The 27,593-nt window shown below is 56.8% G+C and overlaps 4 protein-coding genes across 10 annotated transcripts in view; 1 reads left to right on the forward strand and 3 right to left on the reverse strand.

The window, feature by feature from the left end:
- Window positions 1-11,378, reverse strand: Fxyd5 (FXYD domain containing ion transport regulator 5). Of its 5 annotated transcripts, none has more exons than XM_055594658.1 (11): window positions 11,088-11,378; window positions 10,426-10,486; window positions 9,161-9,229; window positions 8,192-8,269; window positions 7,039-7,146; window positions 5,778-5,831; window positions 4,750-4,779; window positions 4,327-4,356; window positions 4,098-4,172; window positions 2,514-2,559; window positions 1-102 (listed from the first exon to the last, which is right to left on the reverse strand). In XM_055594658.1, exons 2-11 carry the CDS (start codon window positions 10,484-10,486, stop codon window positions 84-86), a joined length of 570 nt encoding a protein of 189 aa, XP_055450633.1. In that variant the 5' UTR covers window positions 11,088-11,378; the 3' UTR covers window positions 1-83. The 5 variants fall into 5 exon arrangements, with proteins under 5 accessions (XP_055450633.1, XP_055450634.1, XP_055450631.1 ...); XM_055594659.1 differs by lacking the exon at window positions 1-102 and adding an exon at window positions 2,247-2,409 and having other exon boundaries at window positions 8,192-8,251; XM_055594656.1 differs by lacking the exon at window positions 1-102 and adding an exon at window positions 2,247-2,409.
- Lgi4 (leucine rich repeat LGI family member 4) overlaps window positions 10,447-27,593 on the forward strand; it is a 26,444-nt gene continuing 9,297 nt past the window's right edge. The window contains exon 1 of the mRNA XM_055594651.1: window positions 10,447-10,509. The gene's annotated coding sequence lies outside the window, so the exon portion shown is untranslated. The remainder of the gene's footprint in view (window positions 10,510-27,593) is intronic.
- Fxyd7 (FXYD domain containing ion transport regulator 7) lies at window positions 11,449-19,926 on the reverse strand. The gene is made up of 6 exons (XM_055594662.1): window positions 19,672-19,926; window positions 16,170-16,199; window positions 13,802-13,876; window positions 13,563-13,605; window positions 13,435-13,475; window positions 11,449-11,853 (listed from the first exon to the last, which is right to left on the reverse strand). Exons 1-6 carry the CDS (start codon window positions 19,874-19,876, stop codon window positions 11,831-11,833), a joined length of 417 nt encoding a protein of 138 aa, XP_055450637.1. The 5' UTR covers window positions 19,877-19,926; the 3' UTR covers window positions 11,449-11,830.
- Fxyd1 (FXYD domain containing ion transport regulator 1) lies at window positions 20,000-23,926 on the reverse strand. Of its 3 annotated transcripts, none has more exons than XM_055594654.1 (8): window positions 23,785-23,926; window positions 22,577-22,641; window positions 22,112-22,144; window positions 21,736-21,810; window positions 21,355-21,391; window positions 20,479-20,528; window positions 20,282-20,336; window positions 20,000-20,136 (listed from the first exon to the last, which is right to left on the reverse strand). In XM_055594654.1, exons 1-7 carry the CDS (start codon window positions 23,787-23,789, stop codon window positions 20,314-20,316), a joined length of 288 nt encoding a protein of 95 aa, XP_055450629.1. In that variant the 5' UTR covers window positions 23,790-23,926; the 3' UTR covers window positions 20,000-20,136; window positions 20,282-20,313. The 3 variants fall into 3 exon arrangements, with proteins under 3 accessions (XP_055450629.1, XP_055450628.1, XP_055450630.1); XM_055594653.1 differs by lacking the exon at window positions 23,785-23,926 and adding an exon at window positions 23,041-23,273; XM_055594655.1 differs by lacking the exon at window positions 23,785-23,926 and adding an exon at window positions 22,944-23,000.

Genomic DNA, 27,593 nt, shown 5'->3' on the forward strand with positions numbered 1-27,593 from the left:
TCAGCAAAGAGTTGCACCGGGAGACCAAGGCCTTGGGTTTTAAAAGACAAAGCACGGGAAATTGAAGTTGCAGTCTTGGCAATTTAGGATTGGATGAGGAAGCTATAAAGTAAGATAATTGGTTAGTCTTAGGTGCTCAAGCTTGGCCAGTCCTGCCAAGTGTGGATGCAGCTGCAATTGAAGGTGGGGGTGGTTAGCTCATCCTTGAAGATCAGGGCTGTAGGCTTTTGGCTGGAGGTCAGGAGCTACTCAGAAGAAGGATTGAGGCCATCTGGGTTGGTTGCTAAGAAACTATCTCGAAGACAAGGGTCTGGTCGTTCTTTTTGCTGAGTGATGGTCATTGCTTGTTGGCTTTTTTTATATCTGTCCTCACAGATAGGGTCACATTCCTCCGTTCTCTGGAAAGGTACTAAGAAGCTTTAGCTTAACCGGGACCTAAAACTCAAAACTATAGGCTTTAGAAGACATATAGGTTGCAAAGTTAGTCTGATCCTTTCACTGGGAATGGGACTGGAGTTCTCTCAAGAGCAGTACATACTCTTAACTGCTGGACCAGCTCTCCAGCCCCTTTCTTTTTATTTTCATGTATGTGTCAGTGTGTGTCTGCGTGTGCTTGTGCACTTGGGTGAAGTGCCTTCAGAGGCCAGAAGAGGGCACCAGATTCTTCAGGATCTGGAGTTAACAAAAGGTTGTGAGCCACCAGGATATTGGTACCAGTGCTGGAAACCAGTACATACTCCTAACAGCTGAGCTGTCTTCCCAGCCCCTCCACCTGCTTTTAGGGACCGAATCTCTCACTGAACCTGATCGATTTTTCCCGTAGACTAGTTTGCCATTGCACCCCTGCCCTAATGCTGGGCCTGCAGTTTTGAGCTACCACACCTGGCTTTTTTGTTTGTTTTTCAAGATGGGGCTTCTGTTTAGCCCTGGTTGTCCTGGATCTCTCTCTCTCTCTCTCTCTCTCTGAACCAAGCTGGCCTCGAACTTACAGAGATCCACCTGCCTCTGCCTCTCAAGCACTGGAATTAAAGCCATGCAGCGCAGCCTTTACACAGAGGCTTACACACAGCTTCCTATGTGAGTGCTGGGGATCCAATCACTGGTCCTCCTGTGGGCACACGCCCCCCCCTGCTGGGCCATCTCTCCAGTCCAGTTTATTTACTGTATAAAACACTGACATTTCCTTTCTTTACACTTTTAGTTTTGATTTCTTTTTTACTTGTTTTTTTGAGATAGCGTCTCACTGTGTAGCTCTAGCTGGCCTACCTAGACTCTGCTATAAAGCCCAGAATGAACTCACAGAGATCCTCCTGCCTCTTCACCCTCCTTCCCCTAGATCTGGGATCGCAGATGTGCACACCACACCCTGCCTGGTTAGCTATTTTTTAAGACATGGATTCCTGCAGCCCAGGCTAGACTTGAACCTAAGATACGCAGCCAAGGGCATCAAGCTTCTGATCCTCCTGCCTCTGCCTTCCAAGATTCCAGGTGTGCTGCACCATGCTTGATTTTATGAGGTGCTTCAGTTCAAACCGAAACTTCTGTGTAGACTAGGCAGGCCTGCAGCTCAGTTGCAAACGGTTTTCTCTTCTTTCTTATGACTTCTTTTCCTCTTCTTTTCACATGGCTCGTGGCCTGCTGAAATGATGTCATAACCCCTAGTTCCCCTAGCCTCAAGTTCCTGCAGTAGCATTACGCAAAACCCCGGCCTGGGATCTGCTCTCTTGACTGTGCGGTGACCTTCCCACAACACCCCCTGCGCCTGGAAGGACCAGCCTGGCTGGACTGGGCTGAGCTCGCCCCATAAGGTCCAAGGCTCCCCAGGAAAGGTCTGCCAGAGCCTGCCCTTCCCCCGCTCGGCTCCCCCCCCCCCACAGTCGGCACCCCAGAGCCCCACAGTCTCTCTGGTGGACATGCCCTAAGACAAGAGCTTGGGGGTACAGGCTCTATATTCACACCTATAAGATAAGGGGGTGACTGTGTGCAGGGGCCCCCACGTCATGCTCACTCCCATGGAACGCTGGTCCTAAGCCGGCTCTGACAGCGGGCTGGATCAGTGCCCCATCTCTCTCCCCACAGGGCCTAACCACATCGTCCCTCCACGCGCACAGCAGGCCTCCCCTTCTCACCCACTTTATTTTTGTCCTTGGCCGGGAGTGTGTGACACCCTTACCTACTCCCTAGGGCTCCAAGCCCAGCCCTCCCCAACCCCACTCCTGTGTCACAGATTCACAGAAGACAGAAGCCGTGGAAGAGAGACCGTGTCGATTTATCCCAACAGCACAGAGGGGCACAGCAGTGCCTGAAGAGCCAGGCACCCTCAGGGCGGGGAGACCATCAGCCTAGACCCGGCTCCCGCCAGGGGCCTCTTCCTTCAAGGATCTTTATGGCTTGATCACTCTGTAGGCTCTTGGAGTAGAAGAAGGAGGCCAGGGCTGGTGAGCTGGTGTGGTAGGAGGCTCCAGCTGGGGTGCCCATCGCTGGGATGCCCATCGGGGCATCATCCCACTCACCTGTGGCGATTCAGACACATCCGAGAAAACTGGCGACACTTCCCACCTGGAAGAAAAGGAAACAGAACTGATTACCATGTGTACACTGGGGTCCCGCTGGGGGAGGGTCAGTGTTGGCCCTTAGGAAGCTCCCCGTCCATTTGTCCATTTGATAAACACGTGAAGAGGGCCAGCAGGACGGCAAGAAGATGTTTGCTGCTGAGCCAGGTACCCTGATCTATTCCTGGATCCTACGTGGTAGGAAGGCAGAGCCAGGGGCCGAGGAAACCGCTCAGTGGTTAAGAGCACGGGCTGCTCTTCCGGAGGACCAGGGTTCAATTCCCAGCCCCCACCTGGAGGCTCACCACCCTTTATAACTGCAGTCCCATGGGATCTGATGCCCTCTTCTGGTGTGCAGACATACGTGCTGACGGAACACCAATATATGTAAAAATCTATCAATCGATCTTCGTGTTTTTGTTAAAAGGAGAGAACCAATTCGTGAAAGTTGTCTTCTGATCTCTTCATGTACACACACACACACACACACACTGAAATAAATAAATACAGAGGCAGGTGTTGGGCAGAGCAGCTTGTGCAAAGGCTCGGCTGTAAAAGGTCAGAAATGAGCTCAAAGAACATGAATGAGTGAGAGGTTGAGACCTGGACCCGAGTCAACTGGGGGAGAGAGTCTCAGCAGCTACAGAGATGTTAGAACATGGCAGCCCTTCCGCCTCCCTAGCCTGGCCTTACCTCGAGGTCCAGCTCTTTTCTGTCCCCTGGACCTCTTCGAACCCTGCTCCCTCAGCCCAAGTGATTTTTAGTCGTCTGGACCTTACAACATCCCGATTTCACCCCTGACAAGGACCCTCCTCCGGCTCTGCCACGCTCTGAAGCCCCCAGGGCGAGCCAGCCTCTGTCACAGTCTTGCACCCGGTCTCATGTGGTTTGGGAGTGTCCCTCCAAAGCCTGTGTTAGAAGCTGGGTCCTCAGTGCTCGTGTTGGGGCCTGAGAAGGTGGGATGGGAACCTTTTTGAGGCAGGGTCTGGAGGCACTGAGGTTACAGCTCTGCCCTCCCTCTCAGTCAGTTAACCTTTGGGAGGGTGAGCTGTCCTAGAAAGATCACCCAGGCTCCCTCCTGCTCTCTCACTTCCTGTCTTGTCGCGTGACCTCTTCTGCCACACACCCTCCCTCTCCTTGGCCAGGAAGACATGGACTCTCTTCCTGTGTCAGCCTCTGCTGTATTTTCTTTGATTCCCAGTGCCGCATTAACTGCGTGCGCCTATAATCTTAGCACTTGGGAGGTGTGGAGGCAGGAGGTTCGGAGTTCAAGGTTGAAGTGGAAGGGGTGGCCCAGTGGTTAGCCACGTCCTCGTTTTGGGCCTCCCCACTTGAACAAGCACAGCGGTGACGCGGTGAGCTCCCTGGGGACAGCCCCCCGCTGACTTGGCCCACCGAGTCACGGCTGGGGTGGTCTGTTAGGGGTGCTGAGTTTGCACAGCCTTGCCCACGGGCTTTCGAGACCCCTGACCTGCGGTCACTGCGCAGCCCAGACGCCCCACCCCCTCCTTCCCGGCGCCCCTCCCGCCCAAGCCCCACTCTCACTGGTGAGGATAATAATGCCAGTGATGAACAGCACGGCTGCCACCAGGAGCCCCCGTTTTCGCAGAGTGCCCTCATCTGTGGAGAGAGAGAGGGAGGTGTCTGGTGAGGGGGCCTGTCTTTCTTCCCCACTCATGTGCATCTGTGGGGGGGATGGATAACTTACCATAGCAGACCACACAGATCTCCATCAGGGTACAGGTGTGGGGGCGGGGGGTGGAGGGTCACTTACCGTATTTGAAGGGGTCATTCTTATTTGATTCTGGAGGGGACAGATAAAGGTGAGTCAGAGCTGGGCGGGAGTCTGTGGTGTGGATGAGCGAAGTGCAGAGCTGGGGCATGGCGACACCCAAGACTCAGCCTCTAAGGCCTTAGAATGAAGATGGAAGCCCTCGCTGTGACCGGCCACGTCACGTGGCCTCTACCTTCTCCACTCCTGGCACCTGTGGGCCTCCCTGTTCCTCAGTCCAACCTGAGGCTCACTCATCTCGGGACCTTTGCCCTCCCCTCTCCTGGAGGAAGCAGACCTGCAGATACCCACAGCTGCTCCTGGCCTTCACCTGAAAACCTTCCTTGATTCCTTGGATAACTTAGCATAGCAGACCTCATAGACCTCCCGAGGCGGTGGGGGGTGGGGGGGTGGAGGGTCACTTACCGTATTTGAAGGGGTTGTTCTTATTCGATTCTGGAGAGGACAGATAAAGGTGAGTCAGAGCTGGGCGGGGGTCTGTGGTGTGGATGAGCGAGGTGCAGAGCTGGGGCGTGGTGACACCCAAGACTCAGCCTCCTAAGGCCTCAGAACGAAGATGGAAGCCCTCACCGTGACCCACCACCGTCTCTGCTCTGCCTGTGTCATTCCTGGCACCCCGTTCCTCAGTCCAACCTGATGCTCATCTCGGGACCTTTGCCCTTCCCTCTCCCGGAGGAGCAGACTTTTGCAGATACCCACAGCTGCTCCTGGCTCTTCATTCAACCTGAACGCCTTCCTTGATTCCAAGACACCCCGACTATTCTCGAATCCCTAATTATTTCGCTCTATTTTTCACAATAATAAATTTTTAAAATAATCATCAGATATGTAAGTATTCCGGTCATTGTCTGCTGTCTTCCCCCACTAAAGCGTCAGGTTCAGAGGGTCTCACTGTGCAGCCTGGGTTGCCATGGGACTCGCTATGTCGTCCAGGCTGCAGCCATGGACGTGAAGCCATCTTCCTTCTCTGTTTCCCAGGCGCAAAGATTACAGGGATACGCCACCCCGCCCTACAACAGGAGAGCTGTCTGTCCATCCTGTTCATGGCTGCCAGGCACGCACATGAATTCGTGCTGAGTGCACAGGGGGAGGGGGAGTGGGTGACCGGGGGTGAGGCTTCTCTATCTTCAGTTGGGGGCCCCTGCTGGTCCACAATTGATCTTAGGTGTGTGAGCCAATCTGTGGTGGCCAGAGCAGCCGCTCAGCTCAGCTCGGCCCTGATTTCCGTTTGCGGAACTCAGAGCTCAGAAAGCATCAACCTAAGCACACAGCACGGTGACCCTGATTGTTCCGTTGGCCTTTAGACACACGCTACCACCTGTCCGGCCAGACATCACAGCGTTCCTACCCTCCGCCAGCCACCTCCGTGGCGGGAGCCCTGCAGACTGTACCACGCTGAGCACGAGCTACCGCCAGGAAAAGGAGGTACTAACCTGGCAGGTCCTTCCGGTGGAACGGAGTCCTGATCCGGGGGAGTGTGGTGGTACCTTCAGGTGATAGGCAGAAAAAGTGATCAGGAGACAGTGGGCGGCAGGAGGGGACACGGGGGCAGACCCAGGGATGCGAGCCCCATCTGGGGTGCGGCGCACACGGAGGACCAGCTGCTCATGCCGGGCCAGCCCCTCTTCTGGGACACCACTCAGAACCCAGGAGCGGAAGCCGGGATTTCACGGACCTGGCCCCCTCCAGCCTGGAGATACTTATTCAAAATATTGTGACCAAAAGGAGCAGGGCACCATCTTTCTGGAGGCAGGGTCTGCCGCGTCACCCACACCCCTTCGTGTCCTCACGCTTCCTGAGCTCTGACATCACGTCACGTAAGGCCTAGGGGTCTGCTGCCTTGGCCTCAGCTCAGCCCCTTTCCTCACACCTGCGGCCACCATCAACCTTCCCGTCTCCAGGAAACTACTTCCTTCCTGATTCTGGACTCTGTGGACTTTCCCAGGCTCAAGGTGGGGAAACAAGGCTCCAGTGACCAATGGGAGCAGCTTGATTTCAGGTTTCCATTGGCTCAGACAAAGACATACGATCTCTACCACGCAATTCCAGGCCCTGGGGCAGGGCTTATGGGAAAGAGCTGTGTGTCTCCTAGCTGCTCAATTATGGGGCATCTTTGCTACCAAGAAGAAAAGCGAATGAAGACAACAGGGGCACGAGGGAGCAATTCAGCCATACGAAGCTTAAGTTCCTTGATCCGGCTATGCCTGATACCCTATGTTCAGAGTTTACAGAATTAAGCCAATATGTCAAAAAAAAAAAAAAAAAAAAAAGGTTTATTTTGCAACTAAAAAACTCCTGCTGTAACAGAAAAAAAAAAAAAAAAAAAAGACAGAGAGGAAACCCACAAGTGTTCTTCTCTGAACCAGCCCAGTGAAGGGGAAAGGACGGCCAGTCAGTGCTTGTCTATTGCAGGTGTGGGGGGGGGTGTCATGCTGGAATGTTCCAGCACAGAAGTCTGCTGTGGAGTAGCTTCATCGGGGATCCGAGAAGGTCGTCCTTAAAGAACTTTAACTCTGGACTCCTCCACATCTCTCCGCACACACAGACACACTCGCGCACAAGCACCCGCTGAGAGTTTATCAACCGTTCCCCAGGAAGGTGCTTTGAGGAAAGCCCTTGGGGGGATGCCGACCCAGAACGGAGAAAACGAGATTAAAAAAAACCAGCGGCTGCCGCCGCCAGCTGGGGCCCTACCTTCCTGGCTGCTCCTATGTGTCTTTGGATCTGTCACTGGATTAGCAGCGTGCACTCCTGTCGGTTGCTGGCTCTCAGTTGTGGCTGCTGTCTGGCTTCCTGTGGCATCTGCTCAGGTCAGAAGAAAAGGGGGAGAGGGTGGGATGTGAGGGGAAGAGATGTGCTCTGCCCGGAACTGCCAGGCTCCCTCCACGTGGTGGTACTCCAGGCAGGAGCACAAGCTGTCACTTTGTTTCCGTGAAGCTGGGGACTCTTTTCAAACACTGCAGGACAATGAAATGGGTGCCCACTACCAGGACAACTTTTCTTTAAAAACAAAACAAGGTCTCGCCATGTAGCCCTGACTGACCTTAAGCTTTTCATCCTCTTGCCACAGCTTCCTGTGTGCTGGCATAACACATTTATTTCAGGGGGGAAACTAGGGATTGAACTCAGAACCTTGTACATGATAGGCATGGTACCACTGAGCCTCCAGCTCCTCACTGGGGTATCCTAGGCAGGGGCTCTATCACTGAGCCACACCCTAGCCCCTCACTGGGGGATTCTAGGCAGGTGCCCTACCACTGAGCCACACCCCAGCCCCTCACTGGGGTATCCTAGGCAGGGGCTCTACCACTGAGCCACACCCCAGCCCCTCACTGGGGGATTCTAGGCAGGTGCTCTACTACTGAGCCACACCTCCAACATCAGTAATTCTTAACCAAAAAAATTATTCGGAACACTTAAATTATGTTGTACTGCAAGAAAAAGTATAACTATTACTTGGAAAAAAACTTTTAAAGAGACATAGAGCTGAACAGAAGCAATGACAGAACAGGCACTGGGAGTGTCAATAAAGATCTAATGTTCAACTTTTGGAAAAGGGTCAATTAAAAAAAATGCTTTGTAAGCCAGTGGAATTGGATGCCAGATAGACACAAGCGGCACGTGCTGGTAATGTCAGCCCTCCAGAGGCTGAGGCAGGAGGACTGCCCCGAGTTCAAAGCCACTCTGGGCTACAAAGCAGTAGTGTCTGGTCAAGATAAATAGGTAACTGAGTGGGGCTGGCAAGGGTCCAGAGCAGTGGTGGGCTGAAATGAGTAAGGAAACATTGGAGGTCAAAGGAAAGGTTGCATCGATGGGCCCTGCCCTGCCCCTGCCCCATCCCACTCACCATCAGCGCCCCTGCTAGGGATGGAAGGCGTGGGCCAGACTTCTGGGCTGCTTTCAGGAACTGGAGTAAAAACAGGGTCTGAGAGAGAAGATGTGAGAGGCAGAGGCAGAGAATTTCCACAGGTGAAGACTGGAGAGTTTCCATAGCAACTCTTTTTTTTTTTTTTTTTTTTCCTTTAAATGCCTGTATGTGTGCAAGGCAGGCAGAGGCCATCTCCACTGACTTTCCTTTCCACCTTCCGTTCTTTGAGACCGGCTCTCTCCTTGGCTTGGGGCTCCCTGAGTAAGTTAGGCCGGCAAGCCCTGGGGTCCCACCTGCCTCTGCCTCCCCGCCTTGGGGTTTACAATCACGTGCCCTTATGGCTGGCCTTCTGGGATAGTTCTGGGATTGAACTGGGGTCCTCAGACTTGTGAGCAAGCCCTCTGCTGACTGCCTTCAAGTCCATTTTGAGGTGATGAGAGAGGGAATTCAGGCCCCTTGATAAGCATTCAAATGGGATGCATTGGTCTCCCCTGCTTCCAGACCCACTAGTGAGACTCAGAAGCTCTGAAAACTGTGTTTGACTCAGTTTCCCAGACATCTCTGGCCACAAACCACTATCACCTGCTCAAATAATAGCCCCTGGGTGGGGCACTGGGTAGGTGGATCTTGGTTGGAGAAACCTCCTCCTCTGACATCAAATGGATGTCAGATGGTAGATAACAACTGACGTGCCCACAATGTAAAACCGATTGTCCTCAGCAAGAAGCTGACTGTGGTGAACCTGACACAGAAGAGGCAGAAGCAAGAGCTGGTGTCAGGTTCCTGATCGCAGCGTTTAAGTACCTAGATCAAGCCATGCCTGAAACCCCGAGGTTTTGTTTTTTGTTTTGTTTTTCCAGTTACACAAATGTAAGTTTCCCTGCTTGGTCCAAGTGTCGTGTTGTTACCCGAAGTGAGAATTTTACAGCGCTGCCTCCATTCTCTTACCTGGGGCATGAGGGTTCACGGGAGTTTGGTCCACTGCAAAGCCAGGTGTGGGCTTTTCTGGTGTCTGCCCTGGGGAATCAAGGCTGAGTGGTCAGGAAGGAGCCTTGCATCCTTTCCCTACGACTTCTGTCCCACCGGCCCAACCCTCAGAAGTCCCAGGGGAACCAGCTTTGGCTGGGCCACACCGTGGTCCTCAGAGTGACGTAAGCCTAGTACTACTCCAGGACCTTTGCACAGCCATGCAGGATAGTCTCATCGAGAGTCCAGGAGCTAGGGGTCAGGCAGGGCCGCAGAGCACATTCTGCTTCCAACCACTTCCTCTGTGTGGCCTGAGCCTCGGAAGCTCCCTCCCTGTCTCCTTTGCCTCACCTGAAAACAGGCCGATAAAAACTGAGCCTGGCTCCCTGCCCAGTACACCGCTAGGGAGGGAAGGGGTTTGCTCCTCATTGCTTCACGGCTATAAACCCCGCCTTCTCCCAGCCACTGCAGCCAGAAGGGACCTGTGAACACCCAAGTCAGGTCGGGCCCTTCAGGCTCGGTGGGCGGCTGCACCTCACTCTAGGGAAAGCCAAAACTTCCACCTGGTCTCCAGTCCCTGTCACCCGTCCCCGCCCCCCCCCCCCCCCCCCCCCCCCGGTTTCAGTCCCACCTCTTCCCATTGATTTCACCCCACCCCAGCCTTCCCCTGTCTCAGGCTCACTGAACTCCGCGCCATCTCTGCCGGCTGCTCCCTCCTCTTCCTGTGTCCCCCATCCATACAATGGGCATGGTACCACATAGGACGGAACTAACGGAAGTGTAAGCACAGCACACACTAGGGAGTCTCCCCCACCCCGGGCTGTCCCCTCGGAGAAGTGCTCTCCAGGCAAGGGTGAGGGTCTCCTACTCTGGAGACTACCCCGAGCTGGACCCCCTCGCCTGACTGTATTCTCAGAAAACCCAACACTTCTGCTTTGCCTGGAGCCTGGGGTTTCCTGGCTGCCGAGGAGAAAACCGACACCCGTCTCCCAGCCAAGCCAAACTCAGTTATAAGTTCTTCTCGGAGGTGAAAGGGAGGATGCTCAGCAGGACAGGCTCCAGCCAGACCCTCTGGAAAGAGCCAAAGAGGGCGCAACCCGGTGCCGGCCTCACCGTCCCCACTTCCTGGTGCCAGCTCACTGGGGGAAGGGGGCTGCGAAGATGGTTCAGAGCTTTCGGGCTTCCCTGTCACCCACCTAGCCGCCCACTGGGCCCGGAGCTGAGGGCTGGGGATGGTGGTGGCTTACCTCTGCTGGGCAGAACCAGGGCGACAATGGCGAGGAGACACAGACGACTGGACGGTGACATCTGCAGGGCAGGTGGAGACAAAGGTAAGTGAGGCGGCCACCCCCACCCCGCAGCCTCCTCAGAGCAGGCCCCGGGCCTCAAGGACCCTCCGGATTTGTGCCTCTGGGGAGGACGCTTTTATAGAGTCCCCAACCACCATCCCCTCCCTCCACGAGCTAAGGGGCGGCAGGTGGGCCTGGCCTCCTGACACCGCCTGAGGCCAAGAAGCCGCTCCCTGCTCCCGCCGCCGGAGCTGACCCTCCGAACCCCGCCGTTCCCGGGCGGAGGAAGCCGGGGGCTCCCGCGGCGGCGCCTGCTCCCTCGAGGCCCGGAGCCCAGAGCCGCGGGGCCAGGAGGGGAACAGGAAGGGTGACTAATGCGAGGCTGCGCAGAGGAAAAAGTGAGCTGGTGTCCGGCTGCGCTGCAGGCACCACCGCACCCAGCTGGGGAGCCCTCCCAGGGACCGGTCCGCCCCGGGCTGGGGGCGCTCTGGGGAGACTGAGGCAGGAGGGGGCGCCCACAGGGGAACCAGAGTGAGTGAACCAGAGGCATCGCCATCTCCCCTCCCAAGCCGCTCCCCGCCTGCATGCGTGACCCCGGGTAGAGCAAAGGAGCCACTTACGTCCGAGCCCAGGGTCTCTCGCCTGGAGTGTGAAAGCACCGCGTGGGAGCCGGGGCGGAGGGTGTGGCCAGGGGCGCAGGCGCCGGCGGGCAGGCGGGGACCAGAGCGGCTCAGTCATTTCCTCTGCCGGTTCCAGGCCCCACAGGCAGGGCTGGGAGCTGGAGGGGTGGGGAGCGATGGCCCGGCCCCTTGAGGGTCTGAGGGGCGCAGATGGGGACAAGGGCGCAGAAGAGGGGAGACCCCTCGGGGAGGTGTGCAAGGAAGGATGTGGCGAGAGGAGGAGGCCCTGGGGGCGAAGGAGGAGGAGGGATCAGAACAGCCACCTCAGCCTTCCAGCCCGTCTTCAGGTGCCCACAGACAACAACACACAAGACAGAACGGGAGGAAAAAACCGAATGCACATTTATTAAGCTCAAGACGTGGACCCTGAGGGGACAGCCGGGAAGGTCCTGGAGGAGACCAGGATATGCAGGAGGGAGGGACACGAGGATCCCGGGGGTACTGGGACGAACTCCTGGATTCCAGGAGCTGGAGGCCTGAGTCTCTGGATCTGGGGTACAAACGGGCTCTTTGGGGGATCGCCATTGCCAAGGCCTGAGGAGGGACAGCGGGGTGCAGTGGCTCCGGCCTTGGGGTGGGTGTGGCGGCTCATTGGGGGCGCGCTCCCTGGCGCCAGGCTGGGTCCCCACCGCCTTCACCGGGTCCTTGGGCTCCTGTGCTCAGGCCTGGGACAGCAGAGGGCCCTACACGCCGCCACCTCCAGGGGCTGGGAACAGAAGAGAACCCATGATAGTGATCCAATGGAGTCCAAGGATGGTCGCCCTCTGGCTCGCCCTCATTTCTTCCCCACCCCTAAAATCTCATCACCATGGGACATCTTCATTGCTGCTGTCCGCTCCATCTCGAGCCTGGGTGTTCCTGGGGGCTTAGAGTCTCATGCTGCACCCCAAGCTCCTTTTCTACAAGCTGGGCAGCTAGCACTCACTCACCTTCCACTCCCCTTCCGGAACAGGCTACCTTTGTTCTCCTGCCCCAGCTAAGGCTAGGTCAAACATCAGCACCACCAAGAGACACCCGGATGATCTTAACTCTCATTAAGAAGATACGAAACATGGTATCATTTCTCGCTCAGCCTCGCCATCTAAGCACCACCCCTTTGTCCTAAGATGCTTTCTTCCCCTCAAGACAGGCTTTCTCTGGGTAGCCTTGTCTGTCCTGGACCTCACTCTGTAGACCAGGATGGCCCCTTGAACTCAGAGATCCACCAGCCTCTGTCTCCTGCTGGGATGAAAGATGTGCACCCCACTGCCCGGCTGGCTAAGATTTTAGTGGGAAGCCAGCCTGGTGGCTCACACCTGGAAGCTCAGTACTTGGGAGGATGGGGGGGGGGGGGATGGCTGTGAGTGTGAGATTGACAGCCAGGACTAGAGTGAGACACTACGAGAGGAAGAGAGTCCTGTGGTGGAGAGTTTTTTTTTTCCTCTCTCTCCCTCCCACAAAGTCTTTAGAAAGGTGGCAATTCTGAAAAACAAACAAAAACCACCCCAAAGTCTCTCAAGCCCACCCTTCACACCCCTCATCCTTCCCACCTCCCCGGGCCCCCATCACCGTCCATCTTTATCATCTTCCTGTCCCCACATGCTCACCCTCCTTGCTCTCCTCTATGTTCTTCTACACCAGCTTCCTCCTCCCCCCCCACTTCCTTCCAGCTGAAATCTTTCTTCTTTTTCTTGCCTTGGAGACACAGGCTGCTCTCAGACTTTCCCTGTAGCTGGGAATGACCTCAGACTCCTGATTCCCTGAGTTTTTGAGATTATGGACAGGCACTGTGCCCAGTTCAGGCATCCATGGGGCCTGGAGCCTGGAGGCAAGCATTCCTGGCGGCAGCCCCTCTCTTTTGAGACAGGGTCAGACTCCGCAGACCTGATTGGCCTGGAATTCACAGAGACCCACCCTTCCTTGCTCCTCGCCCCACTCCAGCTCTCCAGTGGTGGGATTAAAGGCATGTACCACCACTCTATTCACTCAGCAGCCCACCCTGTCTCCCCTCCCTCGCCTTTCCCTCCCCTGCCCCTCCTTTTTGCTGTGGGCCCCCGGAAGGCAGAGGGAAGCCTGTGTGGGTTTCCCAGGTGCTAGACTCTCCCATCCCCTCAGACTTCCCCAGCCACACCCCACCAAGCTTTCTGAGGCTCGCCTTTCTTCGGGACCTCCTTGAGATATGGCTAAAATCCTCCCCCTGTAGCTTCAGCCTCTGAGGGATGGAGAATCGGCTGTAGCCTGGTGGGGGCCTGGGGCTCCAGGGCCCCCCAGATAAACCACTAAGGTATTCCTCCAGAACCATGCTCACCTGAGGAAGGAAGTTCCGACTTACAGGATTTGCATGTTGGGCTGTTGGAGGGAGAGAGGAGAAAGCTTAGCAGGGCTCAGGGCAGGCTCCCTGGGCCCTGTCCATCCCAGTTCCCCAGGCTGTCCCACCTCTCAGACCTGGAGTCTGCCTTCCTGCACTTCACCTTCTTGCCTGTTGGGAGAGAGACAGCAGGGAGCGATGCTAGCGGGGCAGCGGGACAGGGCAGGGCGGGAAGGGGACCTTCACAGGTAAGGAGGGGGTGAGCCGGCAGGAGACCCTCAAAGATCAGGACCTTTGCAAGTGGGGACGGGGTGGGGTGGGCAGGACCCTCTAAGGTGGGGACCCCACAAATGAGAAGGGCACTTACTGAGGATGATGAGGATCCCCAGCACGAACATGATAGTGGCCAGGGTCATCCCCACAGTCTGCACCGTGGCATAGTCTAAGGGAGACAGGGGGACCTCAGGGCAGGGCAGCCTCATCCCAGCCTGATGAGGCTCAGGCCAGGGGTCCAACAAGGACAGGGAAGCTGCTCCCTGAGCCCCTGACTCCATCGGGGACTGGGGAAGAATCCAAACCCTACTGGGGCCCAGTGTGGGACCACTGTGCCTCTACCCTCCCGCCTCCTTTCCAGTGCTGGCCTTCTGGATTCTTGGACTAGGCGCTAGGCTCCAGACCCTCGTCTTGGTCCTGTCCTCCATGATCAAGGCCTGGACTGTCCCAGCAGACCTTTCTATGGTCCTGCTGCCCTGCCCCCATCGCCCTCCCGCAGCCACAAGAACCCTACTACTCCCAGAAAGACCAGGGCCTCTCTCCTGCCCCTCGATTGTGTCACAAGCAAAAACCAAGGCAAATCAGGATTCAACATCAGAGTCACCTCATGACCTTCCCCAAGTTGTGTCTGTGATTATTTCCATGCAAAAGCCCATAGACCTGGTCATATTCCATGGAGACGTCGAGTGGTATTTGTTACTGAGGCAGGCGGCAGCCTAGTCTGACTAATACAGTCCATGTAACACAGACACAGTGGATGAGAATCCCTCAGTGGAGGGCCTAGTCCTGATCCTACTCAGGTTCACACACCGCTCCCTTCCCATCAGCCTTCTGCTCAAGCCATATAAGCCTCCCTATTCCTAGAGCATGCTACCCGCCCACAGCCTCAGAACCTTTGCACCAGCCACTTTCTCTCTCCGAAGGCTCCTCCGTGTTCTTGACTTCCTCACCAGCCCCTGGTGAGGTTTAACTGAGCTGTCCCATTTAAAAATCCCGTGGTCCCAGCTCTCTCTCACCCCGTTCCCTCTTTCTGCTTCCTTCCTAAGAATTTCTGGCTTTGAGAATGGGTCTCACTGCATAGTGCAAACTGGCCTCAAACTCACAATCCCTCTGTCTCAGCCTCCTAAACGCGAGGAAGATTTGTTCTTGTCTCCGATACCAAAAAAGTCTGGCGAAACCTCCCCCAGTGTCTCCAGAAGCCTGGCGCAGGGCCTGGTGCCCAGCACACCGAGGTTCCCCGTGTAGTTGCAGGGATTGGAGAACCTGCTGTGTACTCGGTGTGTCGGCCCTTCAGCAGCCGGCTCCAGTGCCGGGACGGAGCATAGCATTCATCAACAAGCAAAAATTGCTAACGAGGCCAAAAACCACACACACAAATCCCCAAGTCATGGCCGGTGTGGTGTGGCGTGGCTGCTCCTGACGGGGGCTCAGAGCAGCCTGAGTGAGCAGTCAATATCTGAACCAAGGCCAGAAAGGAGAGGAGCCTCAGCTCCTTGTGTGGAGGGAGAGCTTGGGGGTGGGGCGGTCATGCTCCTGGCAGAAAGAACAGTAAGTCCAAAGGCCCTGAGGTAGTGAGGTAGGCCTCACTACCTCTTGGCCCAGGAGGGACTGCACACGTGAGCCAAGGTGAGGGGGATCGGGGGACAGGAAGAGGGAATTCAGGCCAGATCTCAGATCTGCCAGACCCAGGGCTTCAGTGCCTTGGGGGTGACAGAAAGACATCATAACTGTAACTTTTCCCATAGTCCTCACTGGTGGGAGCCATTACCACAGCTTATTTACAGGAGGGTCCAGAGAGGAGACGTTGCCTGCCCTAGGCCCACACAGCTAGGGAGTGGGCAAATCAAAGTTGGAACCCCGGAGTCATTCTGAGACCCTTCCGGAGTTGCTCCTCTGATTATTATCAGTGCATGAGCTCAGAGACCTGGTCGTAATCCACGGGGAGGCTGAGTGCTGTTTGTTACTGAGGCGGGCGGCAGCCTAGTCTGACTGGCACAGTCCAGCTAACCCTGATATAATGCATGTGTTTGCCCTCCCCAGGTCTCGTCCTTGTCTCCAAAGCGGAAGCCTTAGGTCGATGCTTGCTAACCCCAGTTATTCTCACCCTTCCTTGCTCCTCGCCCCACTCCAGCTCTCCAGTGGTGGGATTAAAGGCATGTGCCACCACTCTATTCACTCAGCAGCCCACCCTGTCTCCCCTCCCTCGCCTTTCCCTCCCCTGCTCCTCCTTTTTGCTGTGGGCCCCCGGAAGGCAGTGGGCGGTGGGGACCCAAGGTGGGGGCAGGCTTTCCAAGCCTTCATCAAGGGTACAGGAACAAGGCCTCCCTTCTCCAGTCTGCCTCTGCCCTCCACAGACCCCTCCTCCGTGAGCTGTAGCCACAGCCATGGCTACAGGCCCGGCTAAGGGCACCCCTCCATTCTAGCCCCAGGCGAGTCTCCCCAACACAAGACCCAACACTCACCATAGAAAAATGGGTCCGTTTCTTCAGGGACTGCGGAGAGAAAGACAGAGAAGGGAGGGGAGCATGTTTCAGTGCTGGATTTCTGAACATCTTTGAGGACCAGGACGGACGAAGCGCTTCTTTATGGGACTTGGGGTAGGAGGCTGACCTCTCAGGAGAGCATGGAGGGTACTCTCCAGACCCATTTACTCCGTCAGTCAGTACCATGCCCTTGTGTGGTGCACAGCCCACCCAGCCACACACGGCAGTGCTGGTCCTAGACCCCTAAGGAGAGCTGATACGTGCCTTGGGGTCATTCTGTGACACACACACACACACACACACACACACACACACACACACACACAGAGCAGACCTATCAGAGCCCAGTCTCCCTGGAGACCCAGCAGATGGATGCTCTGGCCTCCCATGAGAACTCCCTCAGCCTTCCCAGCCATCCAGGGGCCCCTGAGGTCACAAGCATCCTACAGCTGCTCTTCCATCTGCTTGGGTGGCTGCCGCGGAATCCAGGGTAGACAGTGTATATTCTCTGTCACCTGAGACACCCCCAGTTACGAGAGTTTGGATAATCTTGTGGTAACTCGTGCCAGCGGAAGATACCCACTCTGGCCTGTCACGGTAGCACTGGCCTTTAACCCCAGTACTGGGGAGGCAGAAGAAGGTGGATCTCCATGAGTCTGAGGCCAGCCTGGTCTGCATAACTTTCGGACCAGCCAGGGCTACACGGTGATGTCCTTAAAAACTAAATTAAAAGATGTCCACCCTGTAGCTGTCAGCTTCCTCCTGCAGCGAATTCTGCCCTGTCCACAGCAGAGTTTTGCAGGCGCAAGTTGCAGAACGAGGCCAGGTAATGAGGAGAGGAAGCCGGGCAATGGCCTTGCTGCTTCTCTCCCCCTTTCCGGGGGCAGCTATACCTTTATCTCTGACCAATGAATGTTGAGGATGGCGAGTGCTTTGGCTGTCTTTGGGACGTGGAAGCCTCCTGCCTCCGTCTGCATGTCCCTAAGGCAGCAATATGTGCTAATGTCTTCCCCCACTGAGACTTTTGGTACTATTTGTTACTGACTCTACCTGGAACCTAAGCTGACCGACACAGCTTGGGATGAGGCAAGGCCATAGACAGCTCTGGTTTGTGTGGCGTGGCCTTCCCAGGTCTCTGTCCAGTCTCTAAGGAAATCCTGGTTCAGTGCCGATGTATCTTTAACCTTTGTCAACTGAGTTGTTGTTTCGGGAATGTGATTTAGTTTTTCTTTTTGGGGGGAAGGATCTCACTATGTAGTCCAGGCTGCCCCAAAACTCATATTCCTCCTGTCTCTGCTTCCAGGATGCTGAGATTACTGGCATGCACCTGCTTCTTGTCTTTACTTTAGGGCAAGAGGGGAAAAATACTGATTTCCCATTTGTGGTGGTGATAAAAATAAAGCCCACAAACATTCTTTAAGAAGTTAATCCTCTGGAGGAAAATAATCTTAAATAAATGGCAATAAAAGGAACATTTTAGTAAGGCAAAACCCAGAAACATACAGCTAGGACCCAGAGTCAACTGTGCTGCGTTTTAGCTTTGCCACCAGAGCGTGGGCAATTGCTCTCTGCAGTTCAGTCCTGTTCACAAGAAGTTTTCTGGAATGAGTGAGTGAGTGAATGAATGAATGAAGAGAGGGCCTCCTAGGCTGCAGGTGATTGCACCAAAGAGGAAGGTACTATTTTCCCACACAGCTCTTCTCCAGGTGTTCGCCTGTCCCAGCATCTTCCTTGGCTCCTCCGATGATCCCCGGCAGGTCCCTGACCACAGCCGTCCCACTCTTCAGGGTGTGGCTGGGTTAAGGGTGGAGCCGGGAGGCAGGAAAAGCGATGTACACTATTCTTGGCTAGTTGCCAGGAAGAGATAAGAAAGGAGGTGGTTGCTATGGTAACCAGGGCATCATTAGAGGTGGTGGGGTCCTGGCATTGCAGGCTGGGTGGGGTCCCCTGTGAGGTTTGGGGGTTGGGCCAATCTTGCCTCCCCTCTTTGCCCCTGCAGACTTGGCTTCTGGCCAAGGTGAGTGTCTTCGCTCCCCAAAATATGGACCTAGACCCAAGTATGCCCACATCCCCTGGTTCCCCCTCCTGTTCTCTGGCAAGAACCGCATCTCCCTTCTCGCCTTCAGCGATTCATTAATTCGCTTCCCTAAGCGGTCTGTGAAGCATGCACCCGAGCTCTTCCTCCCCCGGGGTTTCCCAAGTCCTGCGGTCCCCTCTCAGGCTGTGACAGGGAGAAGGGGACTGGCACGGTATCGGCCCTCCCACCTCTACCCATCCGCTGCCATCGATCCTGCTAACCACCACCTCTGCGAAAAAGAAGCCTGGGCTCCTGCCAGACCTGCTGGCTCAGCCCTGCCCCCTCCCTCCGGGGTGGCTCCCAGCCTCTGCAGCCCCTCACCCCCCCTCCCTGCCCGGGATTCTGCAGCGAGGGCTCCACACAGCCCTCACCCCACCCCACCCCACCCCGCCTGCTGGGAAAGAGGAAACGAGAAGGTGCCATGAGAGTGGGATTAGGGTTCCTTCCACCGCCAGGGACTCCACAGCACCCCCCAAGTCCTCTGCCTTGCCGCCAGCCCCATTTGAGCATCGTACCCCTAGCGCATCCATAGATGCAACAGAGGGGGGAATCAGGAAGCCGCCGAGCCAGGGAGCGTTTGAGCTGATGCTCGCAGATCTGGGTTAATGGGTGCGAAGCGTAAACCCAGTGCGGCTCGATGCGGGGAGACGAGAGCGTCTCCGGGTGTCTCCAGGTGCCGGGACGGGGGTCCCCACATTTTGTTCCCACCATGCAGGTTCACCGCAGTGCTGCGGCCCCACCCGTCCCCCCTTCCACACTGGTCTGTGTGCCTCTCTCTCAGCCCCTCTTCCTCCCTCTCCTCCCGCTTCTGCAGCCCTCAAAGCCTGTCACCTGGGGTTTTTGTGCCTCTGGCTCGCCTGTCCCTCTTGGTCTCCATCTCTTTCGGGCTTGCTTTCTTAACCCATCTCTTGTCACCCCCCCCCTTCTCTCCCCTGTCAACCGTCCCTCTGTCCCTGTCAAGGAATTTAGCAAATATCTGCCGTGCTAGGGAGAGATGGCATAACGACCGCCTCGGCTGGCCCGTCCAAGGGTGCTGAAGTCTGCCAGAATATCTCAGGCTGCAGACCCACCAGCTCCCTCAAACCCCTAGCTCTTCCCGTTAGCTTCCACCACTGTGCTGGACCAGGCACCCGGTTGCCATAGCAACCTGTCCGTGCATCCTTTCTCTTGGGACTGCCACTCTCTAATCATAGGTCCCGCACAGGGAGGATATCACCTGGGGAGAGGGTGCCCAAGAAACCCCAAAGGGCTCCAAAGAACGTGCTCCTCAGCCTCCGCCCCGTGACTGGGGCAGACATCGCCCCTTCGGTTTCCTTTTTTGTATGGGATTCTCCCCCACATCCTGTCCCCCCTGGATTCCTCCACCTCCTTCCTAGCACCCATTCCCCAGGAGACGACGCTCACCGTTTGTGGGGCTCTGGGTTGGGGTGGCCATGCTGAGCCCGAGCAGGGGGTTGCTGAGTGCTTGAGGCAGCAGCGAAGGCGCGGCTGCAGCAGCTGGAAGCAGGACAGACTGATGTGGGGGGGGGGAGGCAAGGTGGGGGAGCCCTGGTAGAGTGGGGGCCTGTAGCCAATGGGGGCCCGGAGAGCCCGCCCCAGTCCAGGCCATCCCCCCGCCCCCGCCCCGCCCACTGCTGATGTCCCCGCCCCTTCCCCGAGGGCGGGGGCGCCCCCTGCCGGGGCCAAGGGGGCTCCGGGGTTCCGCACGAGAGGCACTGAGATCAACCAAGAGTTATCAGGAAGGAAAACCGAGTTTTATTGGAGGTCTGAGCCGTAAGGGTGTCCGAGAGGCGGGGCTGGGGCGGGGGACGCTGGAGGTGGCCACGGGCTAGCGGCTGGGGGGGAGACGTGTCAGGTGTCGAGGGGGCCCTGCAGGGTGAGGAGAGCGAGTGGCAAGGAGAGAGCTCAGGCTCTGCTCGCCAGGCCCCCAGCCTGGCACGGTGCCCCCCTGCCTCCCTTCATCCCCGCCCCCTCCCTCCCTCCCTCCCTCCCTCCAGCCTGTCAACTTCAGGACCTGGCGGAGTTTTCCGGAGCCAGGTGGAGGTTCTACCGCCTGCGGCTGGACAGACCTGAGGGGGGCGCACAGAGTCCTGGGGTAAGGGGGAGTCTGCAGCCGGGGCCACCCCCCCCCCGTCAAACCCATCCTGAGCCCAGAAAGGGGGGCTCTCGAGAACAGCTGCCCGGCAAAGCCCGCAGTGTCCCCGAACTCACGGCGGATGGAGCTGCGGAAAGTTCCCTCCTCTTCATCCGGCTCCCCGGTTCTGGGAAGGGACAAACAGAGGAATAAGGATGGACCCGGAGAGGCAGCGGCTTCCAAGAAGCCCCCAGGGCAGGCTCCTCCCCGCCCCCAGCCCCACCGTGGACTTGGAGATGGACGAGGTCTATCTGAAACCAGGAGCGCCCCGCTGCTGTTTCGGGGTGCTCCCAGCCGGTTGTGGGGAAGGATGTTGGGAAAGGGACTTGGCATTGTTGGGGAGAGGGATGGTCCCAGGGTTTTGGAAGATGGTCAGTGAGTGCCCCTAAGTCACCTTACCTACCCCCCCCCCCCGTGCCTCAGTTTCCTCATATGCAAAACGGGGCCGATGATGGTGCCCACCTCATCCGGGTGGGGTAGGGGGTACGAAATAGGGAAGGGAACCGCGCCTGGCGCGTGGTGCGCGCTAGAGGGCCGGTGAGGAGGCTTCCGTGGCACCCTCGGCGCGCAGAAGGCATGCCCACGTTGCCTGCGCCTTGGAAGGTTTATTTCGAGAGGGATCCTGCGCGAGGCTCAGGACTGGAGCTAAACTGGGCCGTCCTGTGAGGTGATCTCATTTCAGCGCGGCTGCTCCTGCCCAGCTTCGCCTCACCACGCTTGAGTTTCCATCTGCGGGGCTGGTGGGAGCCCAGCGCCCCCACTGGCCGGGCGCCGGGCCAGGCAGAGAAGGCGCTTGACCATCGCTCCGGCCCGGCCCGGGAGCCTGGCTTGGGGTTTGGCACACACTAAGCGCTTAGTGCGCGTTGGACTGCAGGATGGGTGCGCTCGCCGCCTCTCCCCCAAGCGCCACTCCACTGCGGGAGGAGCGAGGGAGGCCCGGAGGGACCACTCACCTCTGCTGTTGGTTGAATTTGCACCGACACCTCTTGCCTGTGGAGTGGGAGGGTACGGGCTTAGCCTCCCCAGCGCTCCCGCAGCCCTGGGCTCTGCTCCAAACTGGAGAGGCCGCAGGGGGTGGGGCCTGGGGGGTGGAGCAAGGGTAGGGTGTGGGGCGTGGTTAGACTGGGGGTGTGGTCTGGGTTGGTGGGAGTTGGGGGCGTGGTTAAGGCGGGGTGTGGTCTATGTGGGGCGAGGCTGAAGTCAGGTGGAGTTGTGATTGGAGGCTGAGCCTGTGCTGGGCGTGGGCAGGGCAGGCGGTGTGTGTTGTTGGGGATGGAGTTAAGAAGGGAAGGCTGGAGGTGGGGCCGGGGAGGCAGGTAGGCGCAGACACTCACTAAGGATGATAAGGATGCCCAGGATGAAGAGGATCCCAGCAATAGTGAGGCCGCCGATCCGCAGGGTGTGGTAATCTGTGGGCAGCCCCCCCAAGGAAGGTGACCAGTGGGGAAGAGTATGCAGGACAAAGAGGAGGAGAGGAGAAGGGCAAAGAGAAGATGTGTGAGGAGAAGAGAGCGCAGGGCAGAGGGAGGAGGTGGTGGGAAGAGGGAAAGGATGAAGAGGAGGGTGCCGCTGATGCTGAGAAACCAGTCCAAATAAGACAGGGCTTCAAATAGACAGGCAAGGGAGCCTAAGAGGACCAGAGCAGGAGACAGAGAGAGAGAGAGAATATGCCCACACCCTCTCTCCAAATCTCATAGTAGTTCCCCTCACCATAGGTGAATGGGTCAGGTTCCTTCGGAGCTTCTAGAAAGAAAAAAAATCAACATTTGAGTATCTCTTGAGGTCTGTGACAGGAAGAAGTGTGAGGGGACCCTAAGAAGGCTCTGCCTGCCTTCTTGAGCTGTGAGTTTGGGTGGTCCTGGGCCACAGACAGGATGCTGGCCTACTCGTGTCCCGGAAGCCTCCTGCCCTGTCCCAGCACCCTTGGTATCTTACAGGTCGGTTACCTTTCTATTACCCCGGGACCTGGCTTCCATCCTCTCCCACTTCTGCCTAACTCAGGCAGCTTCCTCTCTCCCCCAGATGCCAGCCACTACCAGAGCCTGTGTGGTGACCCCTGGTTTCCTGTTAGGTGGGTTCCTTTAGCTTGGGGTCTCCCTCTTGGTTTTGGGAGGGTCTTTCTCCTACCTCTGGTGTCTAGAGGGCTGAGATTGCGGGCACCTCCTTTGGACTCACCTGCACTGGCCATGGTGACGAGACAGACGCAGAAAGCCAGGATGTGACTGGGCGATGCCATTGCCCTAAGGAGTAAGCCAGGGTCAAGAAATGTCCTTTCCCCTGCTCTCCTCCCCTCCTAAAAAGAGCCTGGACCCAGGGGGTTAAGTCAAGGACAGCCTAAGTCAAGGACAACCTTAATTAAAAAGTGTCAGGCATTCCCTTAGTTGCCTGAGAAACAGGTCCCCAACCAACTCCACGATGGGGATCAGGAAACTACACAGCATACACAACAGCAAGGCAGAAGTAGAGAGACACAGATTCCTGGAGGGGGGGCTCCCCGGGGCCACCCTCTACCATAAGCTGGTCCCAGAGTTCCGAAACCTACCCTTGAAACGGAAGCAAGCTGCCTTTGGACACAGGTGGAAATGCTATGAGCTACCCAGCCTGGCATGACATGCCCAGCCCCACCTGCCCTCACACACCTCAACCAGTGGTCTCCCTGTGCCCAGACAGTCCCGGCTCTCCTGCGCTCGGCTGCCTGCCCGCTCTCTGCCTGACGCTGGGTATAAATATCTCCTGTTTCACCCGGGAGGAATTTGCTGCACACAGGCCACCATGGCAACAGCTCCCCCCGCCCCCCAACGACCCAGGGGTCCTGTACAACACTGCCGGGGTGAGGCCAGGAGCCACATCCCCCCATGGGCCACCCCATCTCCTTTCCTGGAAGCTGTGGGAAAAGGGGGAAACATTGCTCCCTTTGCCCAACTCTGGGTGACATCTTTCACAACAAGAGGCGCGTGCCTGAGAGACAGAGACGTCAGACAGTGTTTCCGGGACACACATACAGGCGCAGGGACACACTATGCGCAGGTACACACACAGAGAACAGGCGTGGCTGGAATGGGGACAAACAACGCTCTCTCCCCAAACTGCTGGTTGGAAGACATAAGCGCACATCCCTCTTCCGGGCCTTCTGTGCCCCCAAAGCATGATAGAAACAGACTTATACAAATGAGTATCCAAGCCTCACCCCCTGCCAGGGGTCTCACACAACAGCGGCTGAAAAAGGGAGGAGTCACTAACTCTCACGCCCCCGTGCAACCCCTGTCCCCACACTCTCTCCTCCCTCTTGGGTCAGGCCTGCCTGAGAAGCCACAGGCTGACCACTCTTGTTCCCAAAATAGGCCTCCTGGCTGGAAGAGCAGAGAGGCTTGGAGGACGCTCACCCCATCCACGCTGTCCCTGTTGGCAGAAGACCCCCAAATGTCCAGCTGGGCACCTGGGAACTAAGCACTTTGGACCCCCTGGCCCAGGCCTGGATGTGCCACCCCCGCAGGCTCCCCTCCAGGCCACACCCCACTCATGCCCTCCCCAACTAGCAAATGAAACTGGAGCTCAGGCTGGAGGGGGGCCAGGGGGGCGGCCCCCAGCCCAGACCGCCCTGGCCTGGCTAGTTAACTCTCTCAGCACAGCCCCAGGGGCAACATGTGGCCGAGTTTGGGCTGAACTATCACACACACACACACACACACACACACACACACACACACACACACACGGATACAAGCCCGCTTCTAGACCAGGGTCAGAGAATGTTTTCTGCTAGCCTTCCTGGGAATAAGCCCAGCTGGGGCCTAAGGTCACGTGTCCTAAGTGCTTGCAAGGCCACTGACCTCTGACCCAGTGTTCTGCCAGCCTTTGATAACTAGTTTTTTTTTTTTATTTCAAATGTGTGGTGCTTTTATTTTGCATGCATGTTGTGAATTGTTCTCCCTCCCTTACTCTCTCTCTCTCTCTCACACACACACACACATACACACACACACTAGGGTATCTGTGCAGAGAAACACTCAGGATATAACAGCTCAGGAAGCAGAGGCAGAAGGATGGAGAGTTCAAGGTCAGCCTGGCCTGCAGAGTGAGTTTGAGGCTAGCCTGAGCTACACAGAGAAATATATACTCCTTTTCACGTCTGCCCTTATACTCATATACACAGTTACATACTAGCACACACAGCCCAAAGACACACTCGCACCCAGAACCCATTCCCAACACCACAAGGAGAGCCGTGAGCTTGCACGCACAGCCGGGCCTGTAGGAACGTGGGCACACCCGCACACTGACTGTGGAGGCTCCCCTTCCACACACACACTGTGAGTGCACCCTGTGCATGGGCCGGCGGGCACAGCTGTCCACACACTCACAGACATAGGGCCGCATGCCCCAAAGCCACAGACGTGCATTTCATCTTGAACTTTCCGTTCCTGAACCCGTGTAGCCCTGATGACGCCATGGGAAAACACTTTGGACGTTCAAACAGGCCGGGCAGCTTTACAGGCCCCAGAGACAGGGGAACCCGGGGCCAGGCACCGGCTCAAGATCCCTTGTTGCGTGACGTTGGCCAGCTCACTGTCCCTTGGCTGTCCTACAAAATGGAGAAGCCACAAATACAATATCAGTAACTTCTGCCCAGGTTCTGAGGTCCATGAGCTTGACATTTTCTGGTCTCCATTTTAGAGATTGGCAAGCTGAGGTCTACATGGGAGGAACTGATTTTTCCCTAAGTCTCCCTGCTGGTCGACGGCAGAAATGTCCCCAGCTTCAAGCAAACAGCAGCCCGGGCACTATGCCCTACGGACTGGAGCCCAGCCCTGTCATTGACAGAAGCCTAGCCTCATGGATCCCTGTGCCCCCCCCCAGGCCTTCCTCTGCCCCTGGTGTCCCAGCACCCCTGGTTAAAGATAACCCTGGTGTTTACACATCTCCGGAGCGGGAGGGGGCAATTAGTTAGGCCGCTCCAGGCCAGGTCAGCCTCCAGTGCTTGCACAGTGACTCTGAAATGCTCACTGCCCCCAGGGCACCACAGCTGTGTGACCCTTGTCTCTCCGTGGCTTGATTGTTCCTTCTGTAAAATGGAAAGAATGGCATTGTCCCCCGAAGACCGAGGTGGTGGGATTATTTAGAACAAGCCATGCAAAGCAGTGGGAAGGCAGGCCGGGGCACAGTAAAAGTCTATTTACACGAACTTTCTTCGCTTTACCTTTCTCCAGGTAAACAGGAGGCGGAACCTGCTGGGATGGTGCAGGCCTTTCGCTGTCCCCTGGTCTTCCCTAGCACAAATCTCTCTGACTGTTCTCTCTTGTTTGTTTTGAGTCGGGCAGCCCCAGGCTGGCCTCAAACTCACTCTGTCTCGCTTAGCCTAGTCTCTGACTTTTGATCCTTCTGCCTCCATCTTCTGAGTGCTGGGATTATAGATGCCGTCGCTCGCTCTGAACGGTTAAGGGCATCGCCCTGTGCAGGGCTGCGGCTCAGTCAGCACAGTGCTTGCTTAGCGTGTGTGGAGTCAGTCCTGGGCTCCACTCCTCCTCGGCACCGCACAGCCTGAGTGGCAATACATGCTTGCTCCCAGAGATGGAGGCAGGAGGGTCCGGAGATCAAGGCCATCCTCGGCTTTATAGAAAGCTCAAGGCCGGCCTGAGCTATGTGAGAGCCTGACCGAACCCCAAAGGGAGGGGGAGCAGTTTCATTAGCTCCCTGGGCCCTCTCTTCAGTCTAGGGATGGATAGTCTGAGTGATCCCATTGACAAATGAGGAAACTGAGGACCAGAGAGGTTGAGTAACTTGACTGAGGCAACACAGGACTGAGCAGGACCCCAGATCTGTTTGGCTCCCGACAGCACCTCAGTGACAAGAGGCTCCCTGTTCCTCAGCCTTCCGGCCCTCTGACAACAAAGCAGTTGCTCCTACTAAGCCAGAACCAGCCTGGCCCTGTGAAGCCAATCATTTAAGAGTCCCATGCCTCAGTTTCCCCATTTTTGAAGTAGGGATTGTAAAGCAGGAACAGAAATATTCCCATCTCGCGGGGTTGCTATGACGTCAAGGAGCTAACACGTGTAAAGCCTGGCACCAATCAAGAGTGGTGGCACCTGTCATCCCAGCGTTGAGAGGCTAAGCCAAGAGAATCCTGAGTTTGGGAGCAACCTGGGCTACAAAATGAGTCCCAGGGCCGGTCTTAGAAAACAAGCAGGGAAGCAAACATACAAGGCCAGCGTGTAGCTTGAGGGGCATGGGAGGGACAGAGAGAATCTGAGTTTCTAAAAGTGTAGTCAGGATGAAAACACCCAGCCGTCCACATATCCTCCAATTCTGACTGCAAGAAGAGGATGGAGAGTAACATGGAGAATAACATGAAGGGCCTCTGGAGCCGGCTTCCTGGGTTTAGATCCCGGTTCTGCCTCCACTGGGGCCACACTAAGCCACCACCCCCCACCCCCGACTTTTTTCCGCTATAAATTTGGTCATGAGGATGATACTGGCCCGAGGGTCATGGGAAGCCTGGGATGCCGGTGGTGAAGTTTCAGGGTCCAGCTCGGTGGGTCTGATGTGGAAGAGGGACTTCACCGTGAGTGGCTGTATCCCCCCGTCCTGGATCTCGGCTTTCAGAGAGTTAATTAGGGCGACGGGGAGGAGGGTTGGCTTTGGGGCAGGGCAGCCGTCCTGCCGACGGTGACCACCAGGGGGAGCAGCTGGCCTGGTTCTGGCCTCGTGGTGCCTCGGTGACAGGGTGGACCACACCCTCTAAGAGAAGGGGCCGGCCGGGAACAGCTAGGCTATCCCCCATCCCCCAGCGGCTTCTCCTCCCGCCCCTCCCATCTGCAGTCTGCAGAGCCATCTGGTTTCCACCCTGGGGACATCCTTCCCACTCTCCCAACTGGGGTTGAGTGGCGACTCTGATGATGGGGGTTGGTTGGGAGTGCCTGGGGTAGCTCAAACCCTTGGCAGCCCCGCCCCCCTCAAAGGCCACTCAGTCCCTTCCCTGGGCCTTTTCTTACGATGGCCCCTGACCTCCTCCTTCCTACCCTTCTGCTGGGCGCATCCCAGGCCACAAGTGGGACAAGAGTGTGGGAGGGCACACAGAAAGTACTGGAGACTTGAACCGGGCAGGGAGGTGAGAGTTGCAGACACCAGGCAGAAGGACCAGGACAGACCACACACACACACACACACACACACACACACACACACACACACACAC

Source organism: Psammomys obesus, unplaced genomic scaffold, assembly GCF_907164565.1.
Source record: "Psammomys obesus unplaced genomic scaffold, mPsaObe1.curated_primary_1811, whole genome shotgun sequence".
Classification (NCBI taxonomy): domain Eukaryota; kingdom Metazoa; phylum Chordata; class Mammalia; order Rodentia; family Muridae; genus Psammomys; species Psammomys obesus.